The 23,096-nt window shown below is 42.1% G+C and overlaps 1 protein-coding gene across 1 annotated transcript in view; it reads right to left on the bottom strand.

Moving 5' to 3' along the window:
- Window positions 1–23,096, bottom strand: part of LOC143286845 (neurobeachin-like protein 1) — an 86,496-nt gene that overhangs the window by 15,915 nt on the left and 47,485 nt on the right. Inside the window, exons 32-50 of the mRNA XM_076594682.1 lie at window positions 21,067–21,173; window positions 18,503–18,634; window positions 16,434–16,554; window positions 15,428–15,612; window positions 14,679–14,828; window positions 14,207–14,364; window positions 13,180–13,304; window positions 12,699–12,828; window positions 11,431–11,573; window positions 10,818–10,948; window positions 9,857–9,967; window positions 8,780–8,875; window positions 8,203–8,327; window positions 7,549–7,689; window positions 5,829–5,959; window positions 4,274–4,383; window positions 3,626–3,743; window positions 2,829–2,926; window positions 508–621 (exon numbers count right to left, since the gene is read on the bottom strand). Of these exons, the coding sequence (XP_076450797.1) occupies window positions 508–621; window positions 2,829–2,926; window positions 3,626–3,743; window positions 4,274–4,383; window positions 5,829–5,959; window positions 7,549–7,689; window positions 8,203–8,327; window positions 8,780–8,875; window positions 9,857–9,967; window positions 10,818–10,948; window positions 11,431–11,573; window positions 12,699–12,828; window positions 13,180–13,304; window positions 14,207–14,364; window positions 14,679–14,828; window positions 15,428–15,612; window positions 16,434–16,554; window positions 18,503–18,634; window positions 21,067–21,173 (2,426 nt within the window). The remainder of the gene's footprint in view (window positions 1–507; window positions 622–2,828; window positions 2,927–3,625; window positions 3,744–4,273; window positions 4,384–5,828; window positions 5,960–7,548; window positions 7,690–8,202; window positions 8,328–8,779; window positions 8,876–9,856; window positions 9,968–10,817; window positions 10,949–11,430; window positions 11,574–12,698; window positions 12,829–13,179; window positions 13,305–14,206; window positions 14,365–14,678; window positions 14,829–15,427; window positions 15,613–16,433; window positions 16,555–18,502; window positions 18,635–21,066; window positions 21,174–23,096) is intronic.

Genomic DNA, 23,096 nt, shown 5'->3' with positions numbered 1-23,096 from the left:
TGAAACAGTGTGTACACAGGGTAAAGTTTGCAGTGTGGGAGAAATGATGCTGAGAGGGTACCGAAAGGTGCAGCTGAACAATTTCACAAAATCATAATTAAACACTGATGGAAAATGTGTACTGTTTTGTGAAAAAGGATAAGAGGGATAGGAGAGATAAGGAGTGAACTCAGAAGGTTTATTGAAGAACGGACTTTGGATGCAATGCATACAAGTGTCAGATGAAAAGAAGGTGAGGGGTAGTGATGAGGTGAGGAATGAAACGTATTGGATAACAGACAAGAAAGGAGGAGAGACGGAGGAAGAGAGACAGAGAGACAAGGATCGAGAGGAACAAAAGACAAGACATCTAGGTCCAGGGCCGGTTTGCAAAAGCAGTCTCGGCAGCACAAAGTTTGCTGTGCATAAGTCTGTGGATGCAGTTTAGAGAGGAAAATTCAGAATGCTAGGTAAATTTAGCACTGCTAATGTTGCTCATGCAATCCAGCTGTGAACCACAGTCCTTACCTCTACAAAGAAAGGCTTCAGGTCTGACAGGAAGTAGAAGATGCTCATTGGCCGACCAGTCTTGTTGGCCTTGGCAACGGCCTCCTCAAAGGACATACGTTTTGGGTGAGGCTCCTGTCCAACACAATACACACTTCAGTACTGTGTCCTGTCCAACACAATACACACTTCAGTACTGTGTACAGTCCAACACAATGCACACTTCATTACTGTGTACTGTCCAACACAATACACACTGCAGTACTGTGTACTGTCCAAAACAATGCACACTTCAGCACTATGCACTGTCCAACACAATGCACACTTCAGCACTATGCACTGTCCAACACAATATACACTTCAGTACTGTGTACTGTCCAACACAATACACACTGTAGTGCTGTGTACTGTCCAACACAATGCACACTTCAGTACTGTGTACTGTCCAACACAATGCACACTTCAGTACTGTGTACTGTCCAAAACAATGCACACTTCAGTATTGTGTACTGTCCAACACAATACACACTGCAGTACTGTGTACTGTCCAACACAATGCACACTTCAGTACTGCGTACTGTCCAACACAATGCACACTTCAGTACTGTGTACTGTCCAACACAATGCACACTTCAGTACTGTGTACTGTCCAATACAAGGCACACTTCAGTACTGTGTACTGTCCAACACAATGCACACTTCAGCACTATGCACTGTCCAACACAATACACACTTCAGTACTGTGTACTGTCCAACACAATACACACTGTAGTACTGTGTACTGTCCAACACAATGCACACTTCAGTACTGTGTACTGTCCAACACAATGCACACTTCAGTATTGTGTACTGTCCAACACAATACACACTGCAGTACTGTGTACTGTCCAACACAATGCACACTTCAGTATTGTGTACTGTCCAACACAATACACACTGCAGTACTGTGTGCTGTCCACCACAATGCACACTTCAGTACTGTGTACTGTCCAACACAATGCACACTTCAGCACTATGCACTGTCCAACACAATACACACTTCAGTACTGTGTACTGTCCAACACAAGGCACACTTCAGTATTGTGTACTGTCCAACACAATGTACACTTCAGTACTGTGTACTGTCCAACACAATGCACACTTCAATACTGTGTACTGTCCAACATAATGCACATTGCAGTACTGTGTACTGTCGAACACAATACACACTTCAGTACTGTGTACTGTCCAACACAATGCACACTTCAGTACTGTGTACTGTCCAACACAATGCATACTTCAGTATTGTGTACTGTCCAACACAATACACACAGCAGTACTGTGTACTGTCCAACACAATACACACTTCAGTACTGTGTACTGTCCAACACAATGCACACTTCAGCACTATGCACTGTCCAACACAATACACACTTCAGTACTGTGTACTGTCCAACACAATGCACACTTCAGTACTGTGTACTGTCCAACACCAGGCAAACTGCAGAACTATGCACTCACACTGTCCCCTCTAGCCAAGCCCAACGCACACAACTTTAACACTTTGTACCAAGCGTATGGATTTATCTGAAGTAACTTCTTGCTTTCCTTTGACCAAGAACGGTATTTCCATTTTGCAGTAGGCACAAAGGTTTAGCTTTCTCAATCAGTTGTATTCTTACTCAGTGATTTTAGTTTGTTGGCTTTAGCCTCTGTGTTGTTCACCAGCATTTTCAAGGGTCTTAGCATGTTTTTCATGTGTGCTTTTTGTGCATGAAGTATGGCTTGACAGTGCACTCATCTGTGGTAGGGCTAGTCCAGTGACTGCAGGGCAGCTGTACTGACAGGGTACAAAGTGTTAAATCACAGAAGCTGAACCTTATCTATACTTATACCAGTGAACACATTTTGATACTTGCCTCTGTTTTTGAGCAAATCATCTTTACTGTGGTAAAAATCAAAACAAATCATCTTTACTGTGGTAAAAATCAAAACAAAACAGAACACTGTATGACAATGAACCATAAAACTTAAGTTACTGACATTTACTTTAAATTGCTGCAAGAAAATACAACACTTTTCAACAGAACAATATACATCACAAGGAAACGTTGTGGATCTTGTGGATCTCTTAATTCATCCATCAAACTGATGAACAAGTGTGCGCCCAAGTGTGCATGCTTGTGTGCATGTGTGCACACATAAGTATGCATGCACATGTTTGTATCTATGTAAAAAAAAAAAAAGAAAAGAAAAAAGCATTTCAAATCATTTTGTGTAACGAATGCAACAAATCCCGCAAACAACAGTCTCAACATATCAGTACAAAGTGCTGCCTTCAGCAGAGCAGACAGCAGGCTGACCTTGAGCAGCTGGGTGGGGGTCTGACCGAAGTTGTTGATCATGCCCTCCAAGGACGCCCTCTCCCGGGGATCCTGGATGGCGTCAAGGTCTACAGCACCTGCCCACACAACACACACACCTTCAGTCACCATCAGCCTTCTTTAAAAAACAAACCATAAACAACAAAAAAAAAAAGACAAAAAAAGACTGACCATTGTTGTTCCTTCTATTATGTGACAATGTTTTGCAATTTCCAGTTATCTCTCCATCTTTTCCAACTTATAAATTGAACAGATGACTGAAACACACACACACACACCTTCTGTTACGTATCTGTTGGGATACATTAGATCCTTCACACATTGTATCAAAGTACTGATTCATCTGTTACATCTGGTGCTTCCCTTTGACCGAGTACAGATATTACCATACTAATATGGGCATGCTTGCTTTCTCCACCATTTGTCTTCTCACTCACTGCTTTTAGCTTACTGGCTTTAGCCTCTACACTGTTCGAACATTGCTTGCCAGTGTCTTCAAGGGGACTGAGTGTGTGTTTGATGACGATGTGTGCCACTTGTGTACAAAGTATGCCTTTGACAGTGCACTCCGTAACTGTACAGCTGACATACAGAATACAGGGATACCATACAGAAGACATTTATTTCATCACAACTGTTTTCTTTCCTTTCCTTATGTAATAATGAATGAATTCATAACAACATATAAGAATCAGTTAAGCACAGTGTTTGTAAAGTGCTTAGAGGTTGATCTCTGACCAGGGACAGGTGCTATATAGTATCCACATCAATCAAACCTTCGTAAGTGACGTAGTAGAAGACATTGAGAGCTTCAGCTGCAGCAGGTCCTTTCTGCTTGTAGCCAAAGATCAGGTCGATCCACTCATTCAGATGGCTTGACACATACTCACTCTCCTGTGCACACAATAAATGACATAATTTTTCACGAGTAACATCAATCATCTAAGTTCTGACAGGTAATATAGTGACATTCAATGATAAAAAGTCCTGAACACAATCACTCAAACACATGTACTTACTGACACACACAATTTGAACAAAGGTGGTCAGAACATGGGGAAACATATGCAGACAAAGACAAATGTTTGAGAAACCATGACATTCTCTGAGATTCACTAACAGCAAATGTAAGCATCTAAACATATAATTCTCTCTAGTAATTTATCAAAAAAAAAAAAAAAAGAATTTCTCAATTATTCATCTACAAATCACAAACAAATATTCAATGAAAACAAACAAAAGTGAGTCTTTTCGATGCTGCACATTCAAATTTATATGCACACTGACATAAGTAGATCCACACACTCTCGTGGCATATCATCACAAACCACTAACTACACAAGACACAGCTGAACACAGTCTGACAGGTGTGGAGATGAGACATGCCGACAAGAAATGACAGGTACACATGTGGCAAAACTGACCAGAGCCTGTCTGTGTTTGTGAATGAACTCCTCAGGTGTTCGTGCCCAGCCAGGTAACACCACGTTGTTCACGGGATCACGAGTGATCTGAAGCCGACCCAGATCGAAACCTGCCACAGGTGATAACGTTGTGTAAAAATAAAGTTGTTTTGTTCAGATATCAACAAGCTGACCAAGATCAAAACCTGCCAAGGGTGATAACATAGGTAATAATATTTTTGTTTTGTCAAGGTATCAACAATTGTAGCACATCAAAATACATACACATTTATCAAATGAATAATAAAAACAAATGAATGTTATTCAATCTGCCACAGCTGACAACATATGGTAAAAATAATGTTGCTTAGTTAAAGTATCAACAACTGTAGATGAATAAAATAAACACACACTGAATAAATACAAGCAGAACAAATAATAAAAGCAAATGAATGTCATTTCTGTTTAGCTGACAAAAAAGCATTTACCTTTCAAGTATTTCTATTGTATTTAAAATGTTTCTGAGGGCGAGTGAAGTGGGGAGAAGATAACGGAAACTGGGGGATTGGGGGAGATGACTGCAGTTCTTACAGTTTGATTTTTTAAATTTGTTTCACTATGGGGGGTGGAAGGAAGGGCGCCATGTTAGCTGTCATCTTTTTTTGATGATGCAGAGTGTGTGCGTGTGTGCATGCACGTGCGTAGTGAGAGAGACCGAGAAAGACACAAAAAAAGAGAAAAAAATGCAGGTGTGTGGGCGTAAGTGTTTGTGTATGTGAATCTGTTAATACATGAAACTTTCAATGATTCACAGTCCTGAGCACACACTGTGTGTACACAATGTAGAACCAAGACTGAGCAAAAACCCACTGGAACTAATGATTCAATGAATGATTCAAGGAGGACAGCAGCTGTTGAAACTAAACACAAATTAAACAAAATCATCTGATTTCTAATCTGTCAAGAAATACCATATTACCTGTAAATGAACACTGTATACTTCAGAAAACTTGATATTTTACACACAAAAAAGAAGACTACACTGCCACTTACGAGGAGAGAAGTGTACACTTGTAAGATTTTTTTTTTTATTGGTTTGATCATAAAAAAATAATGAAGTGAGGCAGGACTGAACACTTTCTACCAAAAAATGATAAATCAACAGTTAACAAGATTAAAGGCCCCTTTGCCTTTTACAACTGTAGTGGCAGTGAATTTATGTTCACTGTGTCTAGGGCTTGGCAAAAGGTGAGGGGACCAATCCTCTACTTCCATTGCTTTTAGACTTTCCAGACCAAAGTCAGGAACCCATTCACACCTGGATGGAGTGAGGAAAACCAGAGTCAAGTGCCTTTCCCAAGGACACAGCACCATGCTGAAACAGGGCCTTGAAACCCATCACTGGTCAACATCGGGTGAGAAGTCAAAAACCAAACAAATTCTCCAATAGCACCCCACACCAACAACACACAACACACTGCCTTTTCTCAAAATCACAAGAAAAAAAAAGACATTTCTAGAATTCAAACCACCACAATGGAATAACTCTTGGGTTTCGAGCAGTGTGGTGACTCACTGTCAGCGTTGATGAGGAAGTCGGGCAGGTAGAAGAACTCTGGAATCAGCTCCTTCACATCGTTGGGGTTGTCCATCAGGGAGCTCCAGCTGCCTGGGACGGAGTGGAACTGACGGTCTGCCACGTCAAACCTGCACAGCACACACACAACACATACACTTTCTGTTTCACAAGGAGGCGTCACTGCCTTCGGGCAATTCCATATTTGCTGCACCTCATCTGTTTGGCAGATGCCAGAGCAGCAGCATAACCCTATGTGCCTTGAGTGCATGCATATACATTTATGAACCTATAAAATATACATATATATATATATATATATATATATATATATGTATATATGTGTATATGTATGAATATATCAGAGTGGACTTCTACAGAATTACCTAAATATATCTATATATACCTGTACATTTCTGTGCATGGATTTCTTCTACAGAATCTTGCCAGAGAAAAACAATTTTGTTGCCATGTTTTTTGGGTTTTTTTTTTTTTAGTGTGCCATGTATGTGCTGCACATGGGACCTCACTTTATCTCATTTGAATGACTTGACGCTCGATTTGATTTTCCAGTCAGATGCTCATTTTGATTTTCAAATCAAACATGGGAGAAAGGGTGAGAGCAGGGTTCAAACCCAGACCCTCATGTAACACAGTATTGGCAGATAAACACCTTAACCAGTCTGGCACCCTTCTCCAGCACAAAGCACATGTCCAGTGTATCAACAGTACAGTAATATGGACTGGGAATTGTATTGTTTTTTTCGCTGCCCTGTTTTCAGTGGCATTTCTCCACACTGCTCATTCTGAGTCCCTCATACATGGCCACACTCAGGCTGGTCTGTCACAATCTCAGCATTGGCAAACCACAGTGGACTTAAAGTTTAACTCCACCTTCCACTTGACCTTGTGTTGTGGTCTGGTGCTAGTCTTTCGGATGAGATTTTAAAAAAAAAGGTCCTGTGTGCACCATGTGCTTCAGCTTGCATCAAAGAAAAAGGGTTGTCCCTGACAAAATTCTGCAGAAAAAGTCCACTTTGATCGTAAATCAAATCCACTCACATTCAACAACAAAAAACAAGAGTGGTGCTGTGCTGAGACGATGTGCTCTCCCTGGGGAGAACAGCCTGAATTCTACACAGAAAGATCTGTTGTGATAAAAAGTAATACAATACAATGACACAATGTCAACACAGGAAACAGTTCTAAGGAAAAGCAAATAAACACAGTGTGTTGGTTGAACAACATTCTGTCTTGGGTCTGTCATCAAAAAAAAAGACAATAGCTGAATTTTTTTTTTTTCATCAGAATATATTTTTTATTGATGTTTATCCACATGTGCAGCAGAGAAACTTGCTTCTGGCTGTGTGTGTGGAACTCGGGATGAACAGTGTGGGATTAATGCAACTGAAATGATGCTTATGATGGGGTAGCAAAACACGAAAAGAAAAAACAACCCATGCCCAACTTATCCAAATAAAGATCACATCAAAACTACCCCTGTGCAATATCCCAGAGAGAGAGAGAGAGAGAGAGAGAGAGAAAGAGACTAACAGAAAGAAAGAGTGAGAAAAGATAAATCAACAGTGAAGACAAAGGCTGGTATGGTTCGTTGTCATTTTGTTTTATCTCGTTCAAGTCCACTGGTGCAAGCAGATGTGTGAGAGAGAGGGGAACAAGAGAGGAGAAAAGAGAAAGCAGAGAGGGAGACAACTCTCACTTTCCACTCTGCAGCTGGATGTGGAGGGTGGTGAAGGGCTCCATGCGCACCATGTAGTGCATCACGCCCGCTGCGTTGCTGTAGTGGGTCCCATAGTGAAACTTCTCTATCGTCCCTGTTGGGTCCTCAAACGTGTCAAACCTGCATCACAGCCCACAGATTTAATCACACCTGTCAGAGAATTATGGCCAGAAAAATAAACTCATGCTAATCATGGCCTAGTCAACTACATCCATTTCATGACTGAACATCCATCATTTCTTTAAAAATGGTCGGAAAAAAGCCTAAAATGAATGTTAAACATCACAAGAAATATTTTTCACTAGTACTGTAAACCACAGCCTTATTTCCAAAATGGTGTGAAAAGCTTTTTCCCTCTGGACATAAAACATGTCTCTTGTTGTACTCACAGAGCTCCTGCAGTGAAACAAAGCTGGGAACTAAACTGTGTACAAATAATATATAAATTATTTTTGCACCACCACACAGAGTCCAGTTTGATTTTTTTGGTATTGTTTGTTGTTGTCTGTTTTTTATTTACATACCAAAGCAATGTCGATGATTTTTCATGCCAAGCATGTGTGTCAGTCTGCTCCACATGTCACATTTAAAAGACAGACTTACAGCAAGGAACCTGAATAACAAACGACTCACTTGTCGCGGACCTCTTCTTCGTTCTTGGGGTTGACAACGCCCATGGGTTTGGACAAGTCCCGGAATACTCCCGGATTCTCCAGATTCAGCTCCTCCGACACATAGTCACGCAGGATCCAGGGAAACTGTGACACACAGTGTGTCACTCAAATGGTCACAAACAAAATGATATCCAAAAAACAAAAGTGACTGAACAGATCTGAAACCATTCAGATGATAAACCAAGGTCCTGTGTGCAGCATGCACTTAATGCATATCAAAGTACCCACTGCAAAACAAGGATTGTCCTTAGCAAATTCATGCAGAAAAATCCACTCTCATATACTTGTGTCTGTGTGCGCATGATTGAAGCCTGAATGAGTGATACAGGAAACGAATCAAAGGCAGCTATCAGCTGACTCTACCCAGGTAGGCAGCCTGTCGTGCAAATGACTCCGTGTTTGTAAAGTGCTTAGAGTCCGGTCTCTGACTGGAGGTAGGTGCTATGTAAGTATCAATAATAACAGTAATGATGAATGAATGGAGCCAACAAAAACACATTTAACTTTGCACTGTGAGGAAAGCTGCAGAGTCTCACCACAGGGTACTGGCTCAGATCATTGTACGTGCGCCCGGCAATGGTGTTGAGCTGCATCAAGTAGTCAAAGTTGCTGATCTCCCGCTGCACCCATTTCTGAAAGACAAAACATCTCATCTTACCATCATCATCACATCCACACTGAAACCAACAAGGACATGAAATGATCTGCTGTGCAAGAGGCAACATGATTTTCAATGTGATTTAAAGTTCTTGAAAGTGAACTACCAGCCTATGAGTCCCCTCCTCCACCCCACATATTCTCATTTCAAACAAGAACTGAATGATGTATGGCAGAAAGAATACACTGAACAGAAGAGGACTGCTGGTAACCATGTCCAGTGAATGAAACACAGTATGACAGCTACATTTCTTTATCTTGTCATCCTGGAGCAAGACAAGTCAGTCACTCAGCGTGCTTTCAATAAACCACACCTGCCCAGAACTGTACCCCATGATATCCTGGGGGTCTCTCAAGATAAACAGCATCCCCACCTTCTGGAAATTCTGCGTTCAAAATTTCCTCTTTTCTATTGCTCTCTTTGTTTCTGCCTTTTTTCTTTCTTCACTAATGTCTGCTTCCCAGTCAACTCCCCTTTCTTTTTTCCAACAAGCCTTGACACTTTTCTCTCTTTTCAGCAGTCTGAGTTGTACTGTCTTTGCTGGCTCTGTCGATGAGGTAGCGGTATTGTAAACATGGGATGGGCATTAGCTGTCCATTCTGCAGTGTCATTTGTCTATTTGATCTTTTTCATGTATTTTTTTGTGTAGCTTTGAAACACTCTCATCTTTTTTATGATTTTTTGTGATCTGGGGATAAGTGGAAGGGCTAATGCACTCAGCAAAGCCTAGTCTTATTTTCCTTAAGGAGCTTAATGGTTAAGATAATATGTTATGAATGTGTTGTTTTGCAGGTTTTGTTGTTGCTGTTCTTGTTTTTCAGATGTGACAGAGATATGTGTTGAACACGGTCAAATACTTTGTACTGCTGTGCAGTCCTGATATGGCCATGTGTGGTTGGCTGTCCTATAAGCAACAATATCAAATGTGAAAAAGCCAGGTGTTGGCCATCATCACCTGCGTGAGGTTGGAGGCCTTCAGCAGCTCAGCTGGGGACCTGGTGCCATAGTAGCTCAGGTTTGGAGGCCGCAGGCTCAAAATACGGGTGTACACTTTGTTCCTCATGTGCTGAAAATGATTTACACCGCAGTTAAATATGCTCGTCAAGTACATAGAAAGCACTGTCTGAATGACCTGAAAACATTTATTGGCAATCAGCTGCTACACAACTAACCAATTTCAGGTTGAAAAAACAAACAAAAAAACCACAAAAACAACACAAACCAACCAAATCAAAGAAAACAAAACACTTGTGCTAGAATAATGAAAATACTTTAATGAATCCATGAAAAATCTGATATACTAAAAATAAAATTCCCAAAATACTTTATACCAAGTCCTTTATTAACTGAAACTTCAGAACTAGAATTCTTTCTATAAAGTAATCCTGAACAGCATATACAACAGAAATTATATCAACAGCATAGTGATGTTTCAAAAATAACTCCTTTTCCTTAACAAAACTTTGATAACAAGGAACATACAATAAACAGGTTCTTATAAGTTTAATAATAATAATAATAATAATAATAATAATGATGATGATAACAATATGGGCATTTGAAATGCACTCAACCTCCACTGAATAGGGGCCCAGAGTACATACAATTAACATCAAAAAAGGAAAAACATAGTAACAAAAATTAACACCACAAGGCATTTTAACAGACTTATGAAAAAGACAATTCAAATGTGTCAATGAAAAAGCAAACACACACACAAACACACACACACACACACAACACCACATGCCAACACCTAGACATCCATAAAAGCAGTTTTGTACAGATGTGTTCCAAGGCCAGATTTGAAATGATATTCTGTTCAGCAAGTCTGACAAACTTCAGTCCAGCCAGATCAAATTTATCCACTTCCCAAATCATTGTTATTAGACATACAACCTGCGCTATGTTTCTACCTTTCTGGGGAAGTTGATGAAGTAGTTTGTCTGGTCAACCAGAAAGATCTCAAGAGCGCTCCTTCGCAGATTGTAGCGACGAAAGTGAATCTCCCGTAGCTGTGTCAGTGACCACTTAAAATCTTCACCACCTGAAATGGATTACACACCCAGTTATCATGACTTTGTACTAATACCACTGTTGCCAAGTTACATCAAGTTGAAAATAATAATCATATTGAAAATCTTATCGGCCGTAGCTACTTTCGTTTTCTCCGCATAGGTGGGTAGTAGTTTGCAAAGGACAGGAATCAGACCCCTGCCGGAGTCTGCACTAGTGGGTCAAGGTTAAGTATGTGTAATTAAAATCTGTTTTCATTTCCATCCATTCTAAAACCCTGTGTATGTGTTTGTGTGTGTGTGTACATGCTTGTGTGTATCTGTGTGTCTCTGCCTACATGTCCATCACAGTCAACTGAAGTATGTGTAATTGTACAGACATAGAAGTGTAAAGCAATGACCAAAATACAAATTTTTGTTTCTCCAAAATTCCTATACAATTTGCAGCTGTGTGTGTGTGTGTGTGTGTGTGTGTGCTCCGGGGGGAACAGAGTGGTTTAAAAATGACCCAGACCTTCCTCCTTGTTGCTGCTGCAGTCAAAGAAATAGATGTGGGTAGTGGTGACCTCCAGGCGACCTTTGATGACATCCACCAAGGTGACCAGTTCCACGTCTTCAGAGATGACCAGCTTCTCCTTGCCTGTGTACTCCTCTACACTGGTGCCACACACAACAGTCAGTCAGTCAGCCAAACAAGCTGTGATTGTTCATCCATGCGGGTCCCAAACACAACATTCAGTCAGTCAGCCAGTCAGTCAGTCAGCCAAACAAGCTGTGATTGTTCATCCATGCGGGTCCCAAACACAACAGTCAGTCAGTCAGTTTGTCAGTCAGTCAGTCAGTCAGTCAAACAAGCTGTGATTATTCATCCATGCGGGTCCCAAACACAACAGTCAGTCAGTCAGCCAGTCAGTCAGTCAGCCAAACAAGCTGTCAGTAGCTATGAACCTACTCTGCAATGTGACAAGGCACAACTGTGGCCTGGCCTCTTCAGCTGGCATGTGCTTCAAGGTTCACGCTGCAGTGGTACCTTTTGTCACACAGGTGTCACTATCACCAAGACAACTGTGATGATGATGATAGTGGTTCAAGTGGATGTCAACTCAACTGCTACCCACACTTTGTGCTAATTTTGTAGTTTATACATTACAAACTTTTTACTTATTCATTGTAATGAAGAATGTCCTAGGCAAGGACATTTCTGTGTATTTTCTGCTCACAACATAAAGAACATGTCTTCACTTTATTTTGGGGTTGATGACACCTGTCCAAAAGCAGAATGCTCTTACTACCACCTTTCCTTTGTGATAAACCCTAGGTGTTTACCTTCCTTATTCCTGGGCTACAACTCACTCATATGTACAAATGGGCTTTTAGGCATATGACAATTTTTACCCTGCCATTTAGTCAGCCATAGTCCATTTTCGGGGATGTGTATACTGGGTTATGTTCTTGTTTGCATAACCCACAGAACCCTGACATTGATCACAGGATCTTTAACATGTGTATTTGATCATATGCATGCGTATACACATGAATGTGGTTCAGGCCCTAGCAGGTCTGCATATCTGTTGACCTGGGAGATCAGAAAAAACCACCCTTGACCCACCACATGCACCGAAACTGAGAATCAAACTCAGGAAACTGGCAAGAATCCAGCACTCTAACCATTTGACCACACAACAGTTACATGTTTACCTGGAGGCACTAGGTGTGTACCTGGAGGCACTAGGTGTGTACCTGGAGGCAACAGATGTTTATCTGGAGGCATTAGGTGTTTACCTGGAGGCGCTGATGACACTCCACTCCTCATCCCCCAGCGTGTCATCAGCGATGTTCTCCTTGGACACCAGAGCTTCCTTGGCAACACGGATCTTCTCTGCTGCTATCGCATCTTCTTCTGATGGCCCACCTACACAAACACACATAATACGTCAGACCTGGTGCAGAGCTAGAGTGCTGTATCTTGAGAACTGACAGTACCCAATCAGAAAGCTATCACTTGCAGGCAAACGATCCCAATGACAATGACGATGTAACTTGTAGTCAAGGCAATTACATTGTCCTCCTATTAATCTTACGTAAAATATAATGGTTAGGACTTGTTTCATTAACAGTTTTTGTCATTATTTGCACTTTTGCGGGGCTGAAGACACAGTCTTTTTAGTGATGCACAGAATCAGACTAATTGTCCATCTTCCTCACTCTCCTATACACCCAAACATGAACATCACACACAACACCACAACTCATAACGTCATACCTAAATTATCTCTCTGCTGACTGGCATCATGGTGAGGATCAAAGGTGAAGTTGGGAATCATCTTCACTCTCATGCGGGAGAAGTTCTCCTGGTTGGACAGTTTCCAGTGCACCACGTCTGTGTATCTGCAAACCGTCAACAGTTTCAATTTTTCAGTTTCTGTCTCTGAATTCATATATATATATATATATATATATATATATATATATATATATATAAAGAAAGAAAACTGACTGATATCATTGTCAAAGACTGAATATACATTCAGCTGTTTTGTTGTCTGATCATGACAGTATTTTCATGTCAATACTGTAAATGTGCCTGTTGATGGTCAATGTTGGTATCTGGATAGTTTCCAGGTATGTTTGTCTCTGTTTCTATGTCATATTCTCCATCTGATACAAATCAAAAGATCTTATGCTATGTAAGCCTAAGGCCCTTAAACAATTAGCAGCATGCCATCAATTTTGAATTCCGAAGATAAAATGGTATTGTCTTGGCCCCTGCAACCCTTTTATTAAAAGAAAAAGAAAAAAAAAAGAACCAATAAAACCATGAAACTGCAAATATTTTCACAGAGACACCAATCTATCAATTTGATTTACCATTTTACACTATTTCTATAAAAATCTAACTGACATCTACTTAAATGAAATCTTTCCACAAAGTTAAGTTTTTCACTTATGTTAAAATCACACTAAACAACAAGCTAAAAACAGGACATAATGCATGAATGAAATTTCAATCAGTTAACTATTTTGACAGTGTATAGGCCTAGTTTGCATCAGTTTGACATGGTACAGTATATGACACCAAATAAATATTTTGACAGTGTATGCCAACTGATATGCATACTAACATCAAAACCACTGAATAAAAACTTTACATTGCACTGCCCACAAGACAAACTCACACTCTGCCAAGATAACAACAATGACAATAATAATGCTAGGTTTCAATTAATAAAGTATTTTTGATTGATTGATTCAAGCCTAGCAGCAGATTCCTTAATGGTTCTGGTACCTACTTTTCTCTCCATGCCCCTCTCTCGCTAATGAAAAACTTCTTGGTAGCCTTCCATTGGCGCAAGGTGGACAGGTGTTGATTCTTCTGCTGAGTCAGCAGGTTCTGGAACCGACGAGTCTCCGTGGATACCCGCCCAGAGCAAGCATCGAAAATCTGGCTCTGCAACCACACAAAATACTTATGTTCAGCAGGGCAATTCAGAAAAGAAGTGACAAAATATGGAATATAGCCGTCCCAAATTTGACGAATAAAAGATTCTTTTTGTATCTTTTTAAAAACTGGTAATGAAATGAACCAGTTGTTTTGGAATAAGTATTTCAGAAATATAACCAAAATATTCAAAAACAAATCAGTTTTGTTACTGTTAAGAATGAAAAACACAGAAGAGCATGGGAAACTTACAGACAGACAAGGACCATGAAGCATTTCTATCCAGAGGGTTTGATTCACACAGGACTGATGGTTCTACTTACCTGCAACTTGAGTTTGCTGTCACCAATCTCCCTGTTGTGCTTGTGGTAGGTGACCTCCACTGCTTCCTGACACTCCATCCAGTAGGTGTTGAGGTTGGTGCTGGTCTCCCCAAAGTGGCTCTCCATGAAGTGGTTGTACTGAGGCTTGATCTGAAACACACCACCCTCATCCTGCAACACGTCCCTCTCTCCAAACAGGCTGTCTTGTGTTTCTGACCTGCTTGATAATTTGTCCTCTTTGGAGGGGGACGGGGAGAGACAGATGAACCAGTCAACTAGTCCCGTGGCAGATCCATGAAAGTCAGAAAACAAAAGTTTCCGTAGGAAGTATGTTATACTTTCACACACACACACACACACACACACACACACACACACACACAGACATACGTGCTTGCCCAAGGTTAAAAACTGATGGAGGTGACCGAATAGCCATATACATGAATGATTATGCAGTGCAGTCTTCACGAAAATCCACTGTCCTGCAAAGAAACTTACAAAGGCCACTCTGTATTTCTGATTCTAACTACAGTGCACCATGCCTTATTTCTCCCCATTTCTTTCAGAATCCCAGTGCGCACCTGCAAACAATGTGATGACATTATTTTGGCCATTTCTCACCTACCTGTCCACACTCAATTCCCTGTCAAGACTCAATTCCCTTCCCTTTATTGGCAAGGACGTACAGTTCGGACAAGTAAGAAATGTAAAAACTTCATCTTGACAGGTGATTCCTGTTGTACACTCACATAGTTGTGCATGAAGCTGAGCCACTCCTCTGTGTTGCAGTAGGTACGGAAGTCGTCAAAGAAAGTAGGACTCATGGCGGTGTGGGGCAGGTGGGGCAACAGGTGGTCAATGGTCAGCAAGGTGTGAGCTTTGCCAATCAGTGCCTTCAGCACGTTCATCAAGTATGTGTAGTTCTCCGAATCCTCTGCAACGCGTCAAACAAACTTCTCAGAAATTCCATGCAGGAAATGATGAAAGAATACTGGGTGTTCAACAGAACCCCAATCTCTAGCTTAACGTCTGAGCATTCAGTCAAAGAATGATCATAGACTTTCCAACACTCCCCCCGCACCCCTACTCCCCAAATCACCAGTGGAGTGGTGGCCTGGTGGTAATGCCTTTGCCTAGGAAACTTGAGACTGAGCATTCAGGATCAAATCCCATCTTGCAAGTATTTTCTCCCTCTCCACTAGATCTTGAGTGATGGTCTGGATGCTAGTTATTCGGAGGAGACAATTAACCCTGGGGAGTTTACAGCCTCGGCCAGTTTCCATGCCATAGTGATGCATAAAAACTGCAGAAACATACCGTTTTTCCTCCAAATTTCATGTAGACACATCTGGAAATATTGCAGTAGTTAGTTCTCTTTCCTCGTGGTTTATGCACATGTGAAATCCATTTCAATGAGACAAATTTTAACACCTCAGCAATGCTCGGGTGCAGGGCTCAATGAGTCAACCAAGGTCCCATGTATAGCATGCACTTAGTGCATGAAAAAGAGCCCAAAGAAACTAAAGGGTTGTCCTTGGCAAAATTCTGTAGAAGAATCCACTCTGATAGGAAAAGAAATACACTTGCAGGCAGAGAAAACAAAAAAACAGAAAGAAATAGAAAAAAAAGGTGGCTCTGCACTGCAGCAACATGCTCTCCCTGGGGAGAACAGCCTCAGTTTCACAGATAAATCTGTTGCCACTAAAGAATAATACAGTATCACATAACACAAGGACAGAGGTGTGTGGGACTCACCCTCCACAGCCTTAACGATGAGGTCGTGCAGGAAGCCCAGAATGAAGGAGGCCTCAGCAGAGCTGCTGATCAGCTTGGTCTGGACAAGTGTTGTCAGCTTCACAGTTGCAGCTGAACATGGCTGCACACACATGGGTATGTAAACAAATATTGTATTGAGGTAGATTTCTGTAATAATTACATGCACATATATATCACAATATACATATATGATTCTGACTGCCCGCCTCAGAGCAAGGACAAAAGTCCATGAAGCCCTCATCAGAGACATGCTCTTTGATGACGATGCCGCAGTTGTGACCCACACCCAGCGGGACTTGCAGTCACTAATGGACCGCTTCTCCAAGGCCTGCAAAGATTTCGGTCTGACCACCAGTGTCAAGAAGACAAATGTCCTAGGCCAAGACACGCCATCTCCACCAGCCATCACCATTGATGACTACGAGCTTGAAGCCATCCATCAGTTCACTTACCTTGGGTCCACCATCACCGACAACCTCTCCCTTGACACCAAGATCGATAAGAGGATTGGGAAGGCAGCCACAACGCTAGCCCGCCTCACACAAAGAGTGTGGATAAATCCCAAGCTGACCACAAAGAAAAAGATGGCTGTATACAATGCCTGCGTCCTCAGCACCTTGCTGTATGGCAGTGAGGCATGGACCACATATGCTCGTCAGGGGAAAAGGCTCAACACCTTCCACCTGAGAAGCCTACGGCGCATACTCGGCATTTCCTGGCAAGACAAGGTGACAAACACCGAAGTCCTGACTCGCACTGGCCTCCCGACCATGTATACCATGCTGAGACAGTGTTGGCTGCGCTGGCCGGGCCACGTTCGCCGCATGGAAGATGGTCGCATCCCAAAAGACATCCTTTATGGAGAGCTCACCACGGGGCAGAGAAGCATCGGCCGCCCACAGCTGAGATACAAAGACGTTTGCAAACGTGACATGAAGGCACACTGAGTCCTGGGAGGGCCTTGCAGATGACTGCAACAGATGGAGAAGCACTCTCAAGAAGCAGCTACGGATTGGTGAGGACAAACTGTCAGCTGCTGCAGCAGAAAAGCGAGCTCGCAGAAAAGGGACGGCAGCCGACAGACCAGCATCAGCTTACACATGCGATCACTGCGACAGAGACTGTCTCTCTCGCATCGGGTCTCTACAGTCACAGGTGACGCTGCTTGGTCCAAGCTGACAGCCCAATTAGACATTAGGTCGGATATACTCTATCCATGGTCAGCCATGACCGAAGGAAGCCTACTGTCAAGTGACAAAGATTTTAATGCAGAAAAAAACAAAAGCATAAATCTATCATGCCAAGTTTTAAGACAATCTGTCTACAATAAAAAATGCCAGTGCTTTTTGTTCCACTACTCATTTCTGTTGTTTTTTTTTAGGCAGCCTCAGCCAAAAAAAAGGTTCTGGCCTGAGGCAGCAGTGTCCTGAATGGGTTAAATCATACACCACTCCCTTCTCTAGTACCCCACAGCAGCAGTGTCCTGAATGGGTCAAATCATACTCCACTGCCCTCTCCAGTACCCCACAGCAGCAGTGTCCTGAATGGGTTAAATCATAGACCACTCCCCTCCTGAAAGGGTTAAATCATACTCCACTCCCCTCTCCAGTACCCCACAGCAGCAGTGTCCTGAATGGGTTAAATCATACTCCACTCCCCTCCTGAATGGGTTAAATCATACTCCACTCCCCTCTCCAGTACCCCACAGCAGCAGTGTCCTGAATGGGTTAAATCATACTCCACTCCACTCCTGAAAGGGTTAAATCATACTCCACTCCCCTCTCCAGTACCCCACAGCAGCAGTGTCCTGAATGGGTTAAATCATACTCCACTCCCCTCTCCAGTACCCCACAGCAGCAGTGTCCTGAATGGGTTAAATCATACTCCACTCCCCTCTCCAGTACCCCACAGCAGCAGTGTCCTGAATGGGTTAAATCATACTCCACTCCCCTCCTGAATGGGTTAAATCATACACCACTCCCCTCTCCAGTACCCTACGGACTCATTCACCAGGCAACGACAAAGAAAAAAACAACAAAAAAACACACCTCTAGCTGTGGCTGACTGGCGAAGACAAGGAGGATGTGAAAGCCCAGGTGTACCATCTCCGTCCACCCGTGACCGGCCTCTGTGTCCCACACCCCCAACACGTCCAGCAGGGCCATCACTTCGTCCAGCAACTGACCGACACACACCAGTACACACTGATACATCATCAACTGACTGACACACACCAGTACACACTGATACATCATCAACTGACCGACACACACCAGTACACACTGACACATCCTCAACTGACCGACACACACCAATACACACTGATACATCATCAACTGACCGACACACACCAGCACACACTGATACATCATCAACAAACTGATACACTTCGGTACACACTGATACATCCTCAACTGACCGACACACACCAATACACACTGACACATCCCCAACTGACCGACACACACCAATGCACACTGATACATCCTCAACTGACCGACACACACCAATGCACACTGATACATCCTCAACTGACCGACACACACCAATGCACACTGATACATCCTCAACTGACCGACACACACCAATACACACTGAATATATCATCAACTGACCAACACACACGAGTACACACTGATACATCCTCAACTGACTGACAAACACCAGTACACACTGATACATCAACTGACCGACACACACCAGTACACACTGATACATCATCAACTGACCGACACACACCAGTACACACTGATACATCTTCAACTGACCGACACACACAAGTACACACTGATACATCATCAACTGACTGACACACATCATGTACACACTGAATCATCAACTGACCGACACACACCAGTACAAACTGATACATCATCAACTGACTGACACACACCAGTACACAATCATACATCCTCAACTGACCGACACACACAAGTACACACTGATACATCATCAACTGACTGACACACATCATGTACACACTGAATCATCAACTGACCGACACACACCAGTACAGGCTGACACATCCTCAACTGACTGACACACACCAGTACACACTGATACATCATCAACTGACCGACACACACCAGTACACAGTTACACATTGTCCACTGAACTAAATCATGTGTGCTGACCTGCCAATGTTGCAACCACTTTTGGGAAAACATACTTTGACTGAAATATATGGTAAAATTCGGACTATTAGCCACAACTTTTTCTCTCAACTATGACCCCTGCGGCCAAAATAACGAAGCGGCTTTTTAGTGGATTTTTCCAATGATGCAGATTTTTCCCGATGACACATTCAGGTCAAATCAAGTGTTGCCGTCAGTCTCCAGTCTATCTTTAAATTCACTTTAGGTTTCAAAACTAGTTCCGACTCCTTGTGAATTAAAAACTCACTGTAATAGTGTGTTAGTTTTAACTGTTCATGCAACGGGCGCAATAGCCGAGTGGTTAAAGCGTTGGACTTTCAATCTGGTGGGTAAAGGGTGGAGATTTTTCCGGTCTCCCAGGTCAACATATGTGCAGACCTGCTTGTGCCTGAACCTCCTTCGTGTGTATACGTAAGCAGAAGATCAAATACACATGTCAAAGATCCTGTAATCCAGCGTTCAGTGGGTTATGGAAAGAAGAACATACCCAGCATGCACGCCTCTGAAAATGGAGTATGGCTGCCTACATGGTGGGGTAAAAATGGTCAAACACGTAAAAGCCCGCTCGTGGGAGTTGCAGCCCACGAACGATGACAAAGAACTGTTCATGTTTTTTTCCCTCCAAATTAACACATGGCCTTTATGCACATGAAACAGTCAGCTGATCGCCCTTGCTCAGACAACTTCCATAATGCAGCTTTAAACTGAAGGCAATCTGCTGAGTTTCTCATTTTCTGTGTCTAATTTTGAGATGTTTTTGCACTCGTTTCTTTTTTTTGTATGTGTAACATTTGCGGCTTATAAACTACTGTAGCTTATGTGCAAATAAATTCCCAATTAAAAAAAAAATTCAGGGATGTGGCCTATATAATGATGCGCTCAACAGCCTGATTTTTACATTAAACGTTAAAGAACCCAAGGTAAGTGACCTATAGAAATATAGTCATACTTTGCACATACTGTTTGAAAAAAAACAAGAAAGGAACTACCCTCCCAACTAAAAAAGAAAACAAACAATCAAGCAAGCATGAAAAACAACACTACAGAGTAAGTTTCAGTTTCAGTTTCAGTAGCTCAAGGAGGTGTCACTGCGTTCGGACAAATCCATATACGCTACACCACATCTGCCAAGCAGATGCCTGACCAGCAGCGTAACCCAACGCGCTTAGTCAGGCCTTGAAAAAAAAAAAAATATATATATAGATAGATAAGCTTACATAAATAAATAAATAAATAAATAATAATTGTGATATAAAAAAAAGGTAGTAGTAATGAAAATAATAATAAAATAATAATAATAATAATAAAGGCTGCACAGCTGAACAAAAACAGTCACAGGTGTAAATGAAAGCCCAATCACAGAGAATGAGAGGAGCATCTAAAGAATCAAGAAGAATGAAAATGTTAATAAAAGAAACTGAAGAAGGTGAAAGTGACTGCAGGAACGTGGGACTGACTGTTTCAGAGAAGGCGTGTCCCAAGTTGTCAGCCTCTTTGGTGATGAAGCCCCACACCATGCGCACCAATTCTATGGCGTTCTCCGTGTGGTTGGCCAGTGGCTGGGCTGGCAACAGGCAGAAACAATATCACATTCAGTCTGCAGGCAACATGCAGAAACGACACATTAGTCTGTTGGCAATGGGCAGAAACAACAATATATCAGTCTGCTGGCAAGAGACAGAAACAACAATATATCAGTCTGCTGGCAAGAGGCAGAAACAACAATATGAGACAGAAACAACAATATATCAGTCTGCTGGCAAGAGGCAGAAACAACAATATATCAGTCTGCTGGCAAGAGGCAGAAACAACAATATATCAGTCTGCTGGCAAGAGGCAGAAACAACAACATATTACAGTCTGCTGGCAAGAGGCAGAAACAACAACATATCAGTCTGCTGGCAAGAGGCAGAAACAACATATTACAGACTGCTGGCAAGAGGTAGAAACAACAATATATCAGTCTGCTGGCAAGAGGCAGAAACAACAACATATTACAGTCTGCTGGCAAGAGGCAGAAACAACAACATATTACTGTCTGCTGGCAAGAGGCAGAAACAACAACATATCAGTCTGCTGGCAAGAGGCAGAAACAACATATTACAGTCTGCTGGCAAGAGGCAGAAACAACAATATATCAGTCTGCTGGCAAAAGGTAGAAACAACATATTACAGTCTGCTGGCAAGAGGCAGAAACAACAGCACATTACAGTTTGTCTCAACCTTTGTGTGATCAAGAAACAACACACTACAGTCTGTCTCACCCCCATGTGTGATTGAGAAACAACAACACACTACAGTCTGTCTCACCCCCATGTGTGATCAAGAAACAACAACACATTACAGTCTGTCTCACCCCCATGTGTGATCAAGAAACAACACATTACAGTCTGTCTCACCCCCATGTGTGATCAAGAAACAACAACACATTACAGTCTGTCTCACCCCCATGTGTGATTGAGAAACAACACATTACAGTCTGTCTCACCCCCATGTGTGATTGAGAAACAACACATTACAGTCTGTCTCACCCCCATGTGTGATCAAGAAACAACAACACATTACAGTCTGTCTCACCCCCATGTGTGATCAAGAAACAACAACACATTACAGTCTGTCTCACCCCCATGTGTGATCAAGAAACAACACATTACAGTCTGTCTCACCCCCATGTGTGATTGAGAAACAACACATTACAGTCTGTCTCACCCCCATGTGATTGAGAAACAACAACACATTACAGTCTGTCTCACTGCAGTGTGAGATAAAGAAACAATAACACACTACAGTACGTCTCACTGCCATGTGAGATCAAGAAACAACACACTACAGTCTGTCTCACTGCTGTGTGAGATAAAGAAACAACAACACACTACAGTACGTCTCACTGCAGTGTGAGATAAAGAAACAACAACACACTACAGTACGTCTCACTGCCATGTGAGATCAAGAAACAACACGCTACAGTCTGTCTCACTGCTGTGTGAGATAAAGAAACAATAACACACTACAGTACGTCTCACTGCCATGTGAGATCAAGAAACAACACACTACAGTCTGTCTCACTGCAGTGTGAGATAAAGAAACAACAACACACTACAGTCTGTCTCACTGCCATGTGAGATCAAGAAACAACACACTACAGTCTGTCTCACTGCTGTGTGAGATAAACAATAACACACTACAGTATGTTTCACTGCTGTGTGAGATCAAGAAATAACACAGTACAGTCTGTCTCACTGCTGTGTGAGATCAAGAAACAATAACACACTACAGTATGTCTCACTGCTGTGTGAGATCAAGAAATAACACACTACAGTCTGTCTCACTGCTGTGTGAGATCAAGAAACAATAACACACTACAGTCTGTCTCACTGCTGTGTGAGATCAAGAAACAATAACACACTACTGTCTGTCTCACTGTTGTGTGAGATCAAGAAACAATAACACACTACAGTCTGTCTCACTGCCGTGTGAGATCAAGAAA

This window comes from Babylonia areolata, chromosome 1 (assembly GCF_041734735.1).
Source record: "Babylonia areolata isolate BAREFJ2019XMU chromosome 1, ASM4173473v1, whole genome shotgun sequence".
In the NCBI taxonomy this organism is placed as follows: Eukaryota; Metazoa; Mollusca; class Gastropoda; order Neogastropoda; family Buccinidae; genus Babylonia; species Babylonia areolata.
This window is presented reverse-complemented; position numbering and strand designations above follow the sequence as displayed.